The 18,317-nt window shown below is 45.5% G+C and overlaps 1 protein-coding gene across 3 annotated transcripts in view; it reads left to right on the top strand.

The window, feature by feature from the left end:
* The window catches only part of MYO10 (myosin X), a 244,734-nt gene that overhangs the window by 87,188 nt on the left and 139,229 nt on the right, over positions 1-18,317 (top strand). For all 3 annotated transcript variants that reach the window (XM_070056609.1, XM_008262083.4, XM_008262082.4), the window contains exon 3: positions 13,987-14,145. In XM_070056609.1, the coding sequence (XP_069912710.1) occupies positions 13,987-14,145 (159 nt within the window). The remainder of the gene's footprint in view (positions 1-13,986; positions 14,146-18,317) is intronic.

Genomic DNA, 18,317 nt, shown 5'->3' with positions numbered 1-18,317 from the left:
TAATTCCCAGCCATCTTGAACAGCAATATTTTATACTACAAAGTAGTGTGTGTGCCGGTATTGTGGTGTAGCAGATTAAGCCACCACCTGCAACACCAACATCCCATGTGGGCACTGGTTTGAGTCTGTCTATTCCACTTCCAATTCGGCTCCTGGCTAATGTGCTTGGGAATGCTCTAGATAGTGGAACAAGTGCTTGGGCCCCTGCAGCCCACATGGGAGACCAGATGAAGCTCCTGGTTCCTGATTTTGGCTAGCCCTGTCCATTGTAGCCATCTGTTGGAATGAACCAACAGATGAAATATTTGACTCTCTCTCTGACCCTCCCTCTCTCTTTCTATCTCTGTAGCTTCTGCCTTTCAAATAAAATAAATCTTTAAAAAAATTTTAAAGTGTGAAAAGACTTTTTGGCATTAACTGTTAAATATAATTCTCAATTGACTCTGCTTAATGATTTTTGAGGGCTACTCTATGCAGTATTTATGAAGGTGCCTCTACTAATAGATTAAAAATAGCTTTTCCCCCCATAGATTACAGAGAATATTGATCTTCTTCTCAGGTCCCTTACATGCAAATAATTTTAATTTCTTTGTTGGTCCACTTTGCTTTCATATAGTAGCATTATGGAAAGTTAAGAATCAAGGCCCTTGAGAAAAGTTGAAAGAAGGCCTTATGCAGTGTACATTCAGTTAGCATTATGAACACCCGTCAGTCTGCTTCTTGTCACTTGATGTCAGGGGACCTTGCATTTAGAGTGGAAAGTGCACATGATTGCCTGGCTCCGTCCCTGGACACACGTAGCCTGCACTGGTTTGCACTTGTATGAAATGCTGGCTGAATTGTCATGGAACCTGAGCTTCATAAACACCTTGGCATTGCTGCAGTATTCCTGCATAGCATATACTTTGAGTTGCAAGGCTTACTCAGTCTGCTTAAGGGTAGGCCCCATCTGCCATTCTTGTTGTCAAGTATAGTGAGTGTTTATTGAGCTTTTACTCTGATGAAACCATTGTGTTCAGTTGCTTTGGTCACTTGGCTCATACCACTGCAAAGCAGGTCGCTTTACTTGCCCACAGTTGTGTAACCTTGATCTGAGGTGGCCAAGGGTATGACTGGGCTCTGGTCTACTCAATGGGTGCTGTAGACCGTCCTCATTGAAATGGCAACCACCTGCTTCTGCCAGCACATAAGCTGACTCATCACAGTTGCAGTATGCAGGGTCTTCAAAAAGTTCATGGGAAGTGGAATTAAAGGATCAGTATTGTGTTATCCCCAAAGAAGTGATATCCATGCATTATTTTTGTTTCATAATATTCATTTCCCATGAACTTTTTGAAGACTTCTCACACATGGATTGAAAAACTTTTAATAAACTTTTAAGGCCATTTTCCTTGAACTTTTGGAATTTTCTGTGGTTTTGCAAATGTTTTGATAGCAGCCAATTGAGTCTTTACAGTTTCTGCTTAGCCACCCAGGTGTAGCTTTGTGTATTGGTGTCCGCCTGATTCAGCCACACTTCAGACTTTATTACACAGAAACCTTTTCAACCAGGGGCCTTACAGCATTCAGAGAAATGTCAGGGGATTCAGTCTTACTGCCATGAAAAGTGGGCCAGCGGCTCTTAGAGGCTGGAGTCTGGATGCTAAACACCTGCACATGAACGGGGCAATTTACCTGCCTTGATGCTGGAAGTGAACGTTTACCCTGGAACAGGAGCTCATGGTGGACATGCCCTTGGAGCCGTGCAAGTCTTGACAGAGAGAGAGAGACGCCAGAGAGCTGGATGAGGCTGCGTGGTGGAGACATCAACTGAGAAAAGCAGTGAGAGCAAGGTGGGAGGAGGGTTTCTCAAGCTGCAGGGGCAGAGTGGAAGTGGTGAGGCTTGTCCGGCGGAATTACCCTTGGGTGTCCTCAGGCTGTTCCTCCTCACCCATCCTCTCCCTGTCCCCGGCCTTGTGCTCAGCTCTCTGATAGCCCTGCATGAGTGACCTTCACAGGGTGAATCCACTTGTCACACATTCTGACGTTCCACATTCTGGAGCTGCTGGCGTTGCCTGATTTCTGTCCTGGTTCCTTCACGCTCCATTGGCATGTGCCTCTTGATGAGCAGAGCAGTAGACAGAATAGCATTTGGGAGGGGGACTCAGCCTGGGAGGCGGGCTCAGTGTCTGGTGAGAAAGAACACTGTGGTGTCTGTCCATTGGGGCCTTACATGTGCCTGGCTTCAGTACTGAGTGTATAACTTAGGTATATTTTAAAAATAGGAGCATAATTGAGAAATAATTAAATTATCATGAAATTTATCTAAGTGTACAGTTTGGTGCTATTTCTTTTAGTGTATTCACGGAAGTTGTACCATCATAATTTTAGAATATTTTCATCATCCCAAAAGAAAACCCTGTACCCACTAGTGGTCGCCATCCTGCTGCTCACCCATCCCTTGCAACCACTAATCTACTTTCTTTTTCTATGGGTTTGTTTATTCTGGACATTTCCTGCAAGGGGAATAATATACTATAGTCTTCTGTGTCCAGCCTCTTTCATTTAATATAGTGTTTTTAAGGTCCATGTATGTTCCAGGCAGCTTCATTATGTCATCCTTTTTATTGGTGAATAATATTCCACAGTGTAGGTGCACACCTTAGGTTTGTCCATCCATCTGTGCGTGGACATGTGAGTGTTTTCCACTTTTTGGCTGATAGGACTAATGCTGGTATTAACAAGCAAAGAAATCTACTCATAGTTTTTTTCATAGTAAGCACTTGATGAACTTTTTGAAGATCCTTTGTGTGCATGGTTTATCTCTCACAATCTTTGCCTTTGAGAAGATTTCAACCAGTTTCCCATTAGTTTCTCTAACCCTCAAGTAATCTGACTCTTCAGTGTTTGAGCAGATTTCATGCATCACCTCCTTGCATTTGTAGGCATTAACAGATAAATGACAGTTTCTGGTTGATGCGTTTGGGGAGAGAAGGGAAAGCACCAGCAGTGTTCTTTTTAGCCCTCAAGTTTTGTTCATTGTCCATATGTTAGAAAACCATCTCGGAGCTGGCGCTGTGGTGCAGTGGGTTAATGATTAATGCCCTGCCTGAAGTTCGGCATTCCATATGGGTGCCAGTTCGAGACCAAGCTGCTCCACTTCCGATCCAGCTCTCTGCCATGGCCTGGGGAGGCAGTGGAGGATGGCCCAGGTCCTTGGGCCCCTGCACCCATGTGGGAGACTGGGAGAAGGCTCCTGGCTCCTGGCTTCAGATCGGCACAGCTCCGGCCGTTGCGTCCAATTGGGGAGTGAACCATCGGATGGAAGACCTCTCTCTCTCTCTCTCTCTCTCTCTCTGCCTCTCCTCTCTCTGTGTAACTCTGACTTAAAAATAAATAAATAAAAAACATAAAAACTAAGGCTGGTGCTGCGGCTCACTTGGCTAACCTCCGCCTGCAGCACCAGCAGCCCGGGTTCTAGTCCCGGTTGTTCCTCTTCCAGTCCAGTTCTCCGCTGTGGCCAGGAAGGCAGTAGAGGATGGCCCAAGTCCTTGGGCCCTGCACCCTCATGGGAGACCAGGAGGAGACAACTGGCTCCTGGCATCGGATCAGTGCAGCGTGCCGGCCGCAACATGCCGGCCGTAGTGGCCATTTGTGGGGTGAACCAAGGGAAAAGGAAGACATTTCTCTCTGTCTCTCTCTCTGTCTCACTGTCTAACTCTGCCTGTCAAAAATAAAAAAATAAAAAATAAAAAGTAAATAAAAAAAGAAAAACCATCTCAGTTGATGGAATTTTTCTCTGTTATTAAAATGCCTCTTTTAAAAAGCGACTTCTGCCCTTCTTAATTGGTAACCTTCCTTTTTTCTTCCTATCCTTTTCTCTTTCCGGTGACCTTCTGCCTTCTTCCTAATCCTGCCAGTAGTTGAAGTAGTGTTTTCGTGGCATTTCTGCACATTTCCTTGATGATGGGGATGAGGCTAGCATATAAGGGAAGTGTGGGGAGATGATGATTTTGCATTCCAAGCTGCTGTGCTTTGATTCTGACCTCTCTAATTATCTTCCGGATGGTGTGTTTTCTCCTGGATTATTACAACAAGTTGGAGCCAAGCTGACTTTTTGCCCTCTCTATACTTGTTTTACCAAAGAGCCAAAAATGACTTTTGGTTTCAGTCTGAAATCTGGAATCATTCCAGTGCTATTTTTGTGCACTAGATTAATAATTACATTGTGCCATCTCTTGCAGTTCTTACTTGACACTTACAAATGCATTTTTCTGACATGAGTAGCATGGTAAAGATCTAATGCTTGAAGCTGGGATTCATTGAATTGGTTCGTCCTCTTAGAGATGGGTGCATATTTTGCTCAGATTTACCTTTTATTTTTATTTTTTTAAATATGATTTATTTATTTTAAAGTCACAGTTACAGACAGGGAGAGGAAGAGAGAGGTCTTCCATCCTCTTGTTCATTCCCCAGATGGCTGCAACAGCCAGGCTGAAGCCAGGAGTCAGGAGCTTCAGCCAGGTCTCCCATGTGGGTGACAGGGACCCAGACATTTCAGCCATCTAATGTTGCATTCCAAGGCCATCAGCAGGGAGCTGAATGGGAGTGGAGCAGCAAAAACACGAACAGGTACCCTTACGGGATGCTTGCGTCTCTGGTGGAGGCTTTACTGGCTGCTGCACAACCACGGTTCCTCGATTGGCCTGCTGCAAACTGGTCTGGTGCAAGGAAGGGAATTGAGAGGCGGTTTTCCACAACCCCGACCGTTGTGAACTTTGTGATTTGGTGTGGTCCTCCCCCCAGTTGACCCCTGGGCAGCTCCAGGTGCTCAGGGTGCTCCCGGAAATCAGCCAGTTTGACATCTGAGATCGAAGTTTTGCCATTCCCAACTACTAGGCAGAGAAAAGAAAGGCACCATTACAGTATCAGGGGTAAGTGATGCCAGAGGTTTCTGTCCGAGGTGCTGTGTGAGGAGGAGGACACGCAGCTCTGACTGGACCCTGTGGGTGAGACGTGGAAGAGGAGTGAACAGGGGGATGTGATCAGCCAAGGACAGATTCCAGGAGAGTTAACTCTCAGAGGGACGCTGAGTCAGTCTGTGGGGCTGCAGTCAGCTTGGCAGGAGAGGCAGCAGGACCTCCAGGAAGGGCATAGGGGAAAACCCAGGTGAGGAATCCATACCTCTTCCTGGGAGTGATTGGGAACAAAGTGGGGTAGGGTTTCAGCCTGGATGAGAACAGATAGTGTGGCATTCACAGCTGCACAATGCACTGAAGGGTTTCGGTTGCTTCCTTGGTACTAGGAGCTGTGCTAAGACTGTCAGGTGCGTGATCTTATGGCAGGCTTACACTGAAGTGTAGGTATTTTGGCCATCTTACGTCACAGATGAGAAACAGTCTAGGAGAGCAATGCGACTGGAACACGTTAAGATTGCTCAGCCAGTGAGGGACACAGAGGTTGCAAAGGCTCTTCTGGCCCGTGAGAAGATGCCTTGTAGGCAAATTTATTGCACTTGGCACTGCCCGTAGGGTCCTCTGTGTCTCTATCAGCAGGCGTGTTGCTCCCAGATTTAGCTTCCTCAGGGCCTCAGATCTCTCAGAGTTCCTAATCCTATCTGCTTGCCTGCAAACCCTGTAGCATCATCAGAGAGGTTCAAGATCCATGGTTAAGATTTCCTGTCCAGTGACATATCTGCTGGCAGCCTCCTGTCCTTATGATGTCATCCACATGGACGCCTTCATGGCCCACACCCTGCACCAGCCACTCTCTGCTGCAGGGATGCCCAGGGCCACCTTGTGCAGGTAACTGATGCTATCCCGGCTGCTTTCTGCCCCACGTGGCTGGCTCCCTTCATGCCTTGGCCATTTGCTTTCTTACAGCACCTCCTGCCCCATCCTCCCCTTGTGGCTCCCTGTTTACTACACAGGCCCCTGAGTGGGCTGTGGGCTCTATGAAAGGAGAGGCCATGTCCCTCATTACCATGTTCCCAGGGTCCTGCTCACAGCTGGCCAAATGACTGAGGAAACAAGAGAGAAAAATGTATGAAAAATAATGGAGCAGGTGAGTGTGATTCAGCATAGTGCACTGGGAAGGAGCCGCCAGTGAGTTTCCCTCTTTGCCTTCTCCTCCCCACTTTCGTCTTCGAAGCCTATTTGAATTCTTTCCTCAGCACTCCATGGCCAGTACTTTGACCTCAGCCAGGTCTTGGTCACTCCTACCCTCCTCTGGCCTCAGTCAATTTAGATGAGGCTCAAACCAAGAAGGATGAGTGACCGGATCATGGCAGAGGGGGACAAGGATCCAGACCAGGTGCTCTGTCTGTTCTACTTTAGCCTTCTCTCTAATTCAGCAATACCCTCAAGTGCACATGCGGTGCGCTTCTGCCCCTCCTGGGAGTACCTGCCTTCTACTGAGCTCTTGTTGAGTGTCAGCAGCTGGGACTTTTACTTCCATTATTTTCTTTAGTCTTCACTGTAATTCCAGGAGTTGAGTATTACTACTGCCTTCATCCTCATTTTACAGATGGGGACAGTCATGGGCCAGAGACATGAAATATCCTGTTCATTGTCCTTGCAGGTTGCATAGGCCTGGAGAAATGAATCCTGCTGAATAAGATCCTAAGCCCATGTTTGGGTCTTACCTCACTCTGCCTCTCCTTATGTGCTATAACTCTCTTAGAGACCTTTATTCAGCATTTATCAAGTCTGTGGAGTAGGCCTGAACTGGGCACAAAGGGACAGATAAGCATGATTCTGCCATCGTGGTAGTGAAGTGTGAAATCATAACAGAGCTCACAGCCAGCATTGGAAAGAAATGGAGCAGAATAGAAAACATGGGGGTGCATCAAACATGGTCATCTTAGTCCATTTTCTCTTGCTATAATGAAATGCTTGAGGCTGGGTAGTTTGTAGCAAATACAGCTTTGTCTGGCTCACAGTTCTGGAGGCTGGGAAATCCAGAGCAAGGTGTAGCATCCACTCGGCTTCTGCTGAGGGCCTCCTTGCTGCATCATGTAGGCACACAGAGCCAGCTGCCAGCCCACGCTTCTCTCTCTCTTCTTTTTCTTTTTTAAAAAGATCATTCATTTATTTTCAAAGAGTTACAGAGAGAGGGAGAGGGAGGGAGGAAAGGAGAGAGAGAGAGAGAGAGAGAGAAAGAATCTTCCATCCTAATAGCTGCAATGGTCAAGGCTGGGCCAGGCCAAAGCCAGGAGCTTCATCTGGGTCTACCATATGTGTTGCAGGTGCTCAAACACTTTGTTAATCCTCTTCTGCTTTTCTTAGGCCATTAGCAGGAAGCTGGATTGGAAATGCAGTAGCCAGGACATAAACGGGCTATATGGGCTGTTGGCACTGCAGGTGGCAGCTTTACCTGCTCTGACACAATGCCGCCTCCCTGCCTTATAAAGCCACTAAGGCTATCTTGAGGGCCCACCATCATGACCTCATCTAATCTTAATAATCTCCCAAAGGCCTCACCTCCATATACCATTAATGTGAGCTTGGTGTCTCAGTTTCCAACACCTGAACTTTGGGAGACACATTCAAACCATAGCAGTTGCAGTGACGATGACCTATAAAACCGCACAGTAGGGGCCAGTGCTGTGGTGGAATGGGTTAAGTCTCTGCCTGCGGTGCTGGCATCCAATACGGGCACTGGTTCTAGTCCCAGCTGCTCCTCTTCTGATCCAGCGCTCTGTTATGGTCTGGGAAAGTGGTAGAAGACGGCCTGAGTGCTTGGGCCCCTGCACCCACGTGGGAGCCCGGAAGAAGCTCCTGGCTCCTGCTTCAGCTCAGCCGTTGCAGCCATTTGGAGAGTGAACCAGTGGATGGAAGACCTTTCTCTCTGGCTCTCCTCCTCACTGTCTGTAACTCTACCTCTCAAATAAATAAATAAAATCCTTTTTTAAAAAAGGAAAAGAAACCATACAGTTCACAGTGGAAAACCTGTCTCACTGTGGGGTGAGATCAGAATGCAGACGTTCCAGCACGGACTGCAGCGATTCTTAAAACGAGATAATGGATAAGCGATTACAAACCCAGAAGGAGCTGTGAAGACTGCACACATGCTCGCATAAGGGTCGAGGGAGGGCACTGGGATCTTCTGAGAGGACAGCATTTGGACTGAGGTGTCAAGGAAGAGAGTGGGAAGGCAGTGGTCTGGGCACAGAACACAGTGCCAGAGCCTAGGCCAGGAAGGAGCTGGGGAACTTTCTCAGGAGCAGGAAGATTACAGACACTGTTGCGTGGCCATGAAATCCTCCTCCTCCTCCTCATTGTCATCATCACCCTCTGCTCTAGTGAAGAAGAATCAAGAACTCAATTAATTAATATTACCCTGCTGATTCTGATTTTCCTCTTTTCACTGTTTTTGTTTCTCTGATTGTTTTTAAAGGACTTGTTGCTGTCTTTTATGAAAAGTTTTGCTTGTTGTCACCATTTTCCCCCAGTATGTGCATAGACAGTCAGGGTATTTCTAGACCAGACATCTCAGCCTAGGCAATGTGGACCCTTTAGGTTGGGTTGTAATTCATGTTTAGTAGCATTCCTGGCTTCTGTCCACCTGGGGCTAGTAGAGTACCCCTCTCTTCCCCACATTGTACCAGCCAAAATCATCTTTAGGCATTGCCATGTGTTGGGCGTGGGAGGTGGGAGGGAGGCAAAACCAGGAGCCATTGCCCCAGAGGAAACTCCAGCCCAACATGAGATGAAGTTGACATGACTAAGAACACACTCCACCCCATCTGTCCTTCAGGTTAGGTTTTTTTTTTTTTTTTTCATTTTTAATTATCTTTAATTGAAAAAGTCAGGTTTGGGGGCTGGTGCTGTGCCATAGCGGGTATAGTTGCCGCCTGTAGTGCCCGTGTCCCAAATGGGGGCCAATTCAAAACCCAGCTGCTCCACTTCCCATCCAGAACCCTTATGTGTGCCTGGGAAAGCAGCAGAGGATGGCCCTAGTCCCTGGGCCCTTGCACCCATGTGGGAGACTCAGAAGAGGCTCCTGGCTTTGGACTGTCCCAACCCCAGCTGTTGTGGCCATTTAGGGAGTGAACCAGCACTCCTATCTATCTCTGTAATTCTGCCTTTCAAATGAATAAATAAATCTTAAGAAAAAGTCAGGTTTTATGCCTGGAAATTGCTAATGACTTTAATAAAGGGAATTTGTATGTAACACTCTGTATCAAAGAAACCATCACATGAGCTCTTGAGGGTTTCCTTTCAGTATCTGTACTCTCCTAAGGGTAAAAAAAATAAGAGTTAATGAAGACTCAGATCTGTTTTATCTAATTGGTAGACTTCTTATATCTTCGTTCCTCCTGCACAAGTGGGCTTGGTGGCAGGCAATCCGTCCCTGGGCCATTTTTCATGAGGTTGATGCAGATTCTTTCTATAACAGGAACTATTTGCTCTGAGGCCCTATTTTCTCCAAGTTGATTTCCTATCTGTCGGTCTTCCATATTCTACTCTCTTCTTCTTCTTCTTCTTCTTTTTTGTTTGTTTGTTTGACAGGTAGAGTTAAGGATAGTGAGAGAGAGAGAGACAGAGAGAAAGGTTTTCCGTTGGTTCACTCCCCAAATGGCCGCTATGGCCAGTGCGCTGCGCCGATCTGAAGCCAGGAGCCAGGTGCTTTTTCCTGGTCTCCCGTGCAGGTGCAGGGGCCCAAGCACTTGAGCCATCCTCCACTGCCCTCCTGGGCCACAGCAGAGAGCTGGACTGAAAGAGGAGCAACTGGAACTAGAACCCAGTGCCCATATGGGACGCCAGCGCCGCAGGTGGAGGATTAACCAAGTGAGCCATGGCTCTGGCCCTCTTAACTATGACTCTTCTTAACTATACCTCCTTTCTCCTGGCAGGTGCTCCTTTGAAATGACTTGCTTTATTCTGAGTTGGGGGTTTGGAACGACATCTTTTCAAATCGCCAGTGTTTCTTTTGGAAAAAAGAATTCCATTCTTTACACTTGGAATTCTCTCTCCTACTGCTTAGGAATAATCTTGCATAACTAATGCCCTGTTAGCTGTTGCACATAGAAATGATGTAATACAGTTGTAAGAGGCTCTTTTTAAAATTTCCTGAATAAGACCTTGGGTCTTATTAGTCCTTTGAAATCATTGCACATTAAATCAGTTGTTCATTCAACTAATAACACATTAAGAAGTCAGGGGCCTGAATCTGCCCCTCACCTCTGAAGTGTTTCTCCTGTGGTATTAACCTCTCAGTGAGCCTGAACCTGAAAACCTGATAGGAAGGAGGCCCTGTTGGTTTTCCTTTGACCCCACCAACTGTTGTGAATAAATCTTTATAGACACTCATCCCCAACAGTGATCTACATATTTACCTGTATGCATGTTTCTTACTTCCTTCCCCAGAACTGCAATGTAAGCTCTAGCCACAGGGTCCAGAGCACTCCGGCAACAATTACTTGCTTCAATGAATAGATTTGCTAAATTTCTAAGTTTTTTCATCACTTCCATGTTCCAGACACTGTTCTAAAATTTATTCACTTTATTTATTTGAAAGGCCCAGGAACAGACAGAGAGAGATGTACCATCTCTTGGTTCACTCCCTAAATGCTTTTAACAGCCAGGGCTGGGCCAGACTAAAGCCAGTTTATTTTGGTGCTAAAGAAACTTTGAAATCCTTGCCTCATTTTTTCATAGCACACATTTTCCAGGAACTTTTTGAAGACCTCTCTTGTGCACATAACATACATGTGTACAGCAGTCTCCCCTTACCTATGGGTATTTTGTCCCAAGACCCTCAGTCTGTGCTCAAATTTGCCAGTCTTACCAAACTCCATTTATACTGTGTTTTTTCCTGTACATATTTGCCCATGATAAAGTTTTAAGTTATAAATTATATACCAGTGTACTGTAATAAGAGTTATGTGAATGTGGTGTGTTTTAGCTGCCATGGTTGGGCCTGGAGTTTGGGCTAGGATATACAATATGGATGCATTGGACAAAGACTGGAGTCATATCCTGCTGGTTCTGGGAGAGTGTTCCTCATGCTACTCAGAACAGCTGCTTAAAACTTGTGAAGAGTAATTCCTGGAAATTTGCTGTAGTACTTTTGTACCTCAGTCGAAGAGAAACCATGGATGGGGGGCAGAGGGACTGCTGGTCGCATATACATGAATATTTATACACTCACATTAATGTTCAGTGTTTTAGGGTATGTACACCTATTTCCTGAAAGCACAGTTAATAAAACAGACTAGAATTGCAATATTCTAAATCTTCATGTCCAAATTCTAAATTTCTCAGTCTACTCAGAGTGACAGGTGGTTGGCTTTGGTGTTCTACATTCTTTCCTGGGGGACACTTTGGGAGGGGACTTGAGTGGTGTTGTTGGGAGCTGTGAGGAGCAGATAAGGTAAACCCCTCTGGTGTAGGTTGGAGGGTTGGGAGGGACAGAGGCTCTTCTTCCCAATTCTTAACTGGCCAGCAGTTGATGGGACCAGACAAGTTCTGCCTCTGTGCCACCTTTGTCATCACTTTGTATGGAAGACCTAAGTGCCCTGCCCCGTTGTAGTCTTTGTGGAAAATTTACCTGGATTGGCACCAAAGGAATGTGGCAAACTGAGAAAGAGCGGAGGGTTCCAGCTGTTTCACTTTGGGGACCTTTTTATTATTTTATTTTTTAGGTTGCCTCAAAGCTATCCTCTGAGTCTTCTTGGCTTAAGTCTCTATTTCTTTAAATTTCTTTGGACATACATGTTTCTTCATTCCTGAATGCCTAGTACCTTTTTCTCTAATACCTTGTTATTATGGTTGTGGGACACCCCACCCTGTACTTCCTGGTGGCCTCTACCTCTGCCCAACCCTGCACACATGGCAGAGTTGGCTCTGTTGCCAAGAGATGTGGCTGCTGGGGCTGTCTCTTCCCCTGTGGGTAGCTGAGCCCAAGGAGCAGCTGGGGCAAGTGGCTCTAACTTGGAAGAGATGGGTGTGTCACTGCACTGGCCTCAGGCAGTTTCTCAGGACTGATTTTGACCAACTCTTGTGGTTTATGTGGCACAAATGCCAATGCTGAAATTTCCATTGTTTTCTAGAAAAATAAAACATGCCATTTGTCAAGCCTTATGAGAACCATTGGATTGGCACTTTTACATTTCTTAGTGTTTCATTCTCTTTTGCAATAACATACCATTTTTTGCCATGTAGGCAGCTGGTAGATGTATAAAAATCAAATTCCCAGTCAAAAAGACCTGTAAATATAATTCCACAAAATTATTAGGTATGTGTGAATATACATGCAAGTATGTGCATGTGAAAGTTTTAGGTTTTTCATGTTATCTACATCCTTGCTTTTTTTTTTTAACCTCTTGGCATTTTATTTTACTTAACCCATTATTGCAGTACAAATAGAATAAAAACCGTCAAGTAGTAAATGAGTAACATGGGACAAAACTCCATAATCAAATGATTTATCACACATAAGCTGGTTAAACTTTGGTCAACTGATGGATCCTAAGTTGACATGGTTGATCCTGTACCAAATCAGTTATGATAAAAGAGCAGAGTGGACCTCTAGAAACACATGCTAAATAAGCTCAGTGGTCAGCCCCTCAGTGTGAGAACCACTTACCAGACCTCATACCCCTAGGTGCAGCATTTATTGCCCTTACTTGAAATTTTAAGGAAGACAGGCTGAGAAGCCAACAAAGAAACCATGTTTTACTTTAAATGTGAGGTGGGTTTGCCTTGGCTGAAGGTTACGTGATTGCCGTTTCAGGAGGGTTCCTTGTGCAGCGATGTTTTCTAAACACACCTGGGATGATGTGCTCCAGTCCTCGAACAGACGTATTTGGACTATTTATGTAATAAATAGGAGCTTTTTTAATACTTAAACTACTTACATTAGTACTTAAATTATGTAATACCTAAATTGAAGAAATTATTAGGAATCTTTGAAATTATTGTGTGATCCAGCAAAAACACTGTAGGGAAAGCAAAAACTTGGCCAGCTTCTTAACTTTTTCTAATTTATGTCACTTGGAGAAATATGTATTTCGAGAAGTTCATTAAAAAATGGAATTAAAGGATGAAGCTTGCTCTGGTGCAAAATTATTTTTAAATCCATGCAGAGTGTTTTTTTTTTGTTTGCTTGTTTTTTTTTTTTTTTTTTTTTTTTTGACAGGCAGAGTGGACAGTGAGAGAGAGAGAGACAGAGAGAAAGGTCTTCCTTTTCCATTGGTTCACCCCCCAGTGGCCGCTGTGGCCAGCGCACCGCACTGATCCGAAGCCAGGAGCCAGGTGCTTCTCCTGGTCTCCCATGTGGGTGCAGGGCCCAAGGACTTGGGCCATCCTCCACTGCACTCCCGGGCCACAGCAGAGAGCTGGCGGAGGATTTAGCCTAGTGAGCCACGGCGCCGGCCCATGCAGAGTTTTTAAATATTACACGTTTTGGGGGCCAGTGTTATGACACAACAGTTCAAGTCCCAGCTGCTCTACTTCCAATCCAGCTCCTTGCTAATGGCCTTGGAAAGCAGCAGAAGAAGGAAGGAGGCTCAAGTGCTTGGGCCCCTGCTACCCACGTGGGAAACCAGGATGGAGATCCAAGCTCCTGGCTTCTGCCTGGCCCCGTCCTAGCCATTGAGACCATTTAGGGAGTGAACCAGTGGGTAGAAGATCTCTCTCTCTCTCTCTCTCTCTGTAACTCTGCCTTTCAAGTAAATATTATAAAATCTTTTAAACATTCCACATTTTCAAGTTCTTTTTGAAGATCTCTCATATCAGAGAAATGAACTATAATTTTTGTGATTCCCAAAGCATGGGTAGTCTTTTCGGATATCTAATAACCCAACGCCAAAGTCATTGCTTCCTATGGAAATACGTAGGCAACATAAAGAAAATGAAGTAGTTCTTCGTGTTGTGCTTGTTATAGGCCAGGTCAGGATCTTTTGGCAGAGACCGTGTTGAGGTTGTATTGTCAGTTTCAGAAGCTTTGGTGGGAATCGTTTTCTGTGAATCACTAAACGGCTGAACTCTTTCCACCCCTCAGGTGTTCACATACAAGCAGAGCACAATTACCCGCCAGAAGGTGGTCCCCATGCACCCCAGGGACGAGGAGGGCGTGGACGACATGGCCTCCCTGACAGAGCTGCATGGAGGCTCCATCATGTACAACCTATTCCAGCGATACAAGAGGAACCAAATATACGTAAGTCCCACCTATTTCGCTTTTACAAGAAAACCCCTCAACTTCGAGCAAATGCTGATTTTTGTTTTCGTGCCTTTTGAGAAACTCTAGTTAATGGAAGTCAAGCCGCTTTCAAGGATTTTGCTTCAAGGCAGTTGGTTAAGGAAATCTTCTCCTGGTGCTTTGCTTTCTGTGGAAGCATCTTCCGTGCATTTGGGTGATTTGACCTCTCTCGGGAGTTCTGTAAGTGTTCTTGGACATGAAGAAGTTACCAGAGTTGTTTGACTTCCTCAGTGAAGGGCTCGGGGAAGGCCTGGACTTGCAGGGTGAATTCATGTGTTTAGCTTCTTTCACTTTTTCTCAATTTTCCTCTTTCAATGGATTTTTACTTCTGCCCATCCTGGAAGAATATTTGAGGAGATCCCATCTTTCTTTTCTTTTTTAAGGTTTATTTATTTATTCCAAAGGCAGAGGGGGGATGGTGACAGAAAAGTAGATCTTCCATTCTCTGGTTCACCCCCCAAATGGCAGCAACAGCTAGCTCTGGGCCAGTTCAGAGCCAGGAGTTAGGAACTCTGTCCTGGTTTGCCACGTGGGTGGTGAGGATCTAAGTGCTTGACCATCTTCTGCTGCCTTCCAGGCACATTAACAGGAAACTGGATCAGAAATGGAGCAGCTGGAACTCAAACCAGCACTCCTTCATGCCAGCATCACACATGGTGGCTTAACCTACTGTGCCACAAATGCCAGCCCCTTGGAAATCCATATTTCTAAGTTGGGATATTCCTGTTTCCTACTTTGAGTGGAGAAATGGCCATATAAAGCAGTCATGCAGATTTTTTGCTCAACTTTTATGAAATCTGGATATGTTCATATTATAAAGTAATATTTAAAAATCCTTTGTGCAGATAAGACATTAGCTGTCAAGATTGATTTGTGTATTTTATTTCTTTTCCAACTTCCTGTTTAAAGAGTCTCCATAGGAAACTACTTACACATCTTTATCTTTCATGTCAAGTTCAAATTCAAATAGATTTTAAGAAATAGCCAAAATCCTAATACTGTTAAAAACTCATGATCTTTTAGTAATTTTTGTTCTGCAGGAGTTAGATTTTTTTTAATATTTTATTTATTTTGAGAAGTAGAGTTACAGACAGAGGGAGAGACAGAGAGGTCTTCCATTTGCCAGTTCACTCACCTAATGGCTGCAGCGACCCGAGCTGGGCTGATCTGAAACCAGGAGCCAGGAGCTTCTTCTGGGTCTCCCATGTGGGTGCAGGGGCCATCTTCTACTGCTTTCCCAGGCAAAACAGAGAGCTGGACGTAAAGCGGAGCAGCTGGGACCCAAACTGGCATCCATATGGGATGCTGGCAGCAGAGGCGGAGGCTTTCGCCCACTACGCACCAGCCCCAGCCCCAGCCCCAGGAGTTAGATTTAACTAGTCAGTATTTCTGTGATTCTGGTGACTAATATCAGACTTTGAAGGTACTAATTTCCCGATAAATCTTGGGAGTAGAATCTTGGTCTTGTTTCCTGCAACTGACACCAGGTTCAGGCTTTCTTCTTTTCGGTTCGTTTACTCTTAGACTGGGGAAGAAGAAGTATAGAGAAAGATGAGAAATTAGATATCTGTGGATTTCATGTTTAATTTTTCTCAGCCTAAAAAATTGTTTATTTGCCTTATTTTTTCATTGTGAAAGTGTCATTTTTGCCAGATTGAGCTAATGTTTGCCAAATGTTTGCAGAGAGCCCTGTCTAGGGAAATTCAATCGTGTTGTAGCCTTCTGATGTGCTGAGCTTGCTCCCCCTAAGTCTTTGGATTAGAATGCTTTCCATATGTGAGTCAGAAAAGGTAATGCTTATATGTGTCTATGCAAAAAGTGCTGCAAGTTCTGTGTTTTGCATGTGCCAGCAGCATGAGCGTTACCCCTTCGTTTCCAATAGCACAGCTCTTCTTGTGGACAACCGGTGAGGTGTCTGCTTCCTTCCGTAGGTGTCTGCATCACCACTGCCTTGTGCCCGCACTTGCCCTGTGAAGTACCCAACACCCTCCTGTAACTGGTGTTCACGTAGCGCTTTTCCTCCCTGGGTTTGTCAAGGTCTTATTTTGTCTTCTTCGAACCAAGGACACTGCCAGGTGCCTGGTAGTTGTGCAATAAATGTTTGTAAAATAAATGCCATACATGTTCCAGATAGCCAGAAGTTGATAATGAAACCTGAAGCTGGAATTTGGAATTTTTTTATTGGTGTATGACTCTTGTAGGTCAGTATTTTTGAACTCATACTTTGCTGTCTTTAAAGCAGAAACACAAGTCGTTACTAAACTTTTTCAACAGACAATAAAAAAGTAAGTAAATTAGAAGGATAAAACTGTGTAGAGCCCCTGAAAACATTTTTTTCTTTTCCTCTTTTCATGGTAATGATGTTAAACCTGATAGCTAAATTGCCCAATAAATCCTGTGAATAGGATCTTGGTCTTGTTTCCTGGAATGAAGGCCTTTTTTCCTCCCTTTTGAAGGAAAAACAGGACTCTTATGCATCCAGTTGGCAGTTCAATTGAGTTAATTAAGCCTTTCTGTGCTTTCCTTTTGAGACTTGCATAATTGTGTGATCATCTCTAAAGTGGCCACCGTGATTTTCTTATTATCACGGAAGCTGTTTTCTGGGGAGGCCAGTACCTTTCAGTCTCTGCTCATACCCAACAGGCCACTGTCAGAACAGCTGTGGTGTTGGCTACCTCGTGCAGCAACTCTGAGCGATGCCTGTGTGTTTGTTCGGAAAACAAAAAGACACTTGTAGAGTGCCAGAGGTGTTGTATTCGTTTTCTGTTTCTGGTGTCACCAAGTCCCTTAACTGTACCAACTCACAACAAGTTCAGTTTCCCACTGTTTTGTAGGGCAGAAGTCTGACAGGTTCTCACAGTGCCAAGAACCAGGTATCCGTGGGGCAGCCTGCCTCCCTCCCTGGAGTCTAGTGTGCTTACGTGGCACTGTTCAGTTGCTTGCAGCTACTATAGCGCTGAGGTCCTTGCTGCTTGCCAGCTGTCAGCTGAGGGCTGATCCCAGCGTCCGGAGACCACCCACATTCCCTGGTTCCATGGTTTGTGACCCCCTCCCTTCGTCTTTGAAGCAGGTTGCTGTGGATCAAGTCCCTCTTTTGGCTTCAGATCTTTTCTCCTCCTTTTCAGCTTTTAGGGACTCGTGATTAGATGGGGCTCCCCGGCTCATCTCCGCGCCTCCTCGGCAGAAGCTCCTTGCCATGTGCCTTCATCCCATCCCAGGTTCTGGGGACAACTGTGGGCATTTTGGGTAGGAGCCATCGCTGTTCCTTCATTAGTGCTCTCCTTTGAGTCACTTCATTGGGAATCCAGGCATTTGCCCCCACCACCACCACCACCACCCCCAGCCGCTGCTAGAGCCTCGGCCACCCCTTTATTTGTTGCCTTTTGATTGTTTTCTGCCCTGAGTGGCCACAGGACTGGTCTCCAGGCAGCAATGCCTTTGCTGAGTGCTCTTGGCTTTTACTCCTTGGGGCCACTCTTGACTTGGGGACTTTATTAGAATCTGTTAAACTGTTCTTCCCCCTGGCCTTTGGCATCTTCCACTGAAATGGGTAGAAAGCAAGAAAAAGGACCCTTAGAATAGACAAATCAGAGTTGAGCCCTCCTTTTCTCCACTAATCTCCCGTGGCTCTAAATGAACAGTTTAGGCTGTCAGTTGTTTGTTTGCTTAAGATCTATTTATTTGAAAGGCAGAGTCTGAGAGAGAGAGAGAGAGAAGAGACAGGGAGGTCTTCCATCCACTGGTTCACTCCACAAATGGCCAGAGCTGGGCCAGGCCAAAGCCAGGAGCCAGGCCCTGGGCCTCCCACATGGGTGCAAGGGCCTCCCACATGTGACCTGGTCCATCCTCCACTGCTTCCCCAGATGCACCAGCAGGGAGCTAGATCAGAAGTGGAGCAGCTGGGACTTGAACTGGCACCACATTTGGCAACTTTACCCACTGTGCCACAGTGTCAGGTTTTTAATGTATGCTTTTTCAAGTCAGCACAATCCCCTTACCTGGCAGGGCAGGGCTGCTTCTGAACATGTGAAAACGTTAGAAACTTCAGCCTTTTGTGTCTTTCTGTCCACCTTGTTCATCTCATACCCACACACACACACTTATTTCAAAAGTTTCTGTGTTCGACTTGG

Source organism: Oryctolagus cuniculus, chromosome 14 (genome assembly GCF_964237555.1).
Source record: "Oryctolagus cuniculus chromosome 14, mOryCun1.1, whole genome shotgun sequence".
In the NCBI taxonomy this organism is placed as follows: Eukaryota; Metazoa; Chordata; class Mammalia; order Lagomorpha; family Leporidae; genus Oryctolagus; species Oryctolagus cuniculus.
The sequence above is the reverse complement of the archived record's forward strand: the minus strand, read 5'-3'. Positions and strand labels throughout refer to the sequence as shown.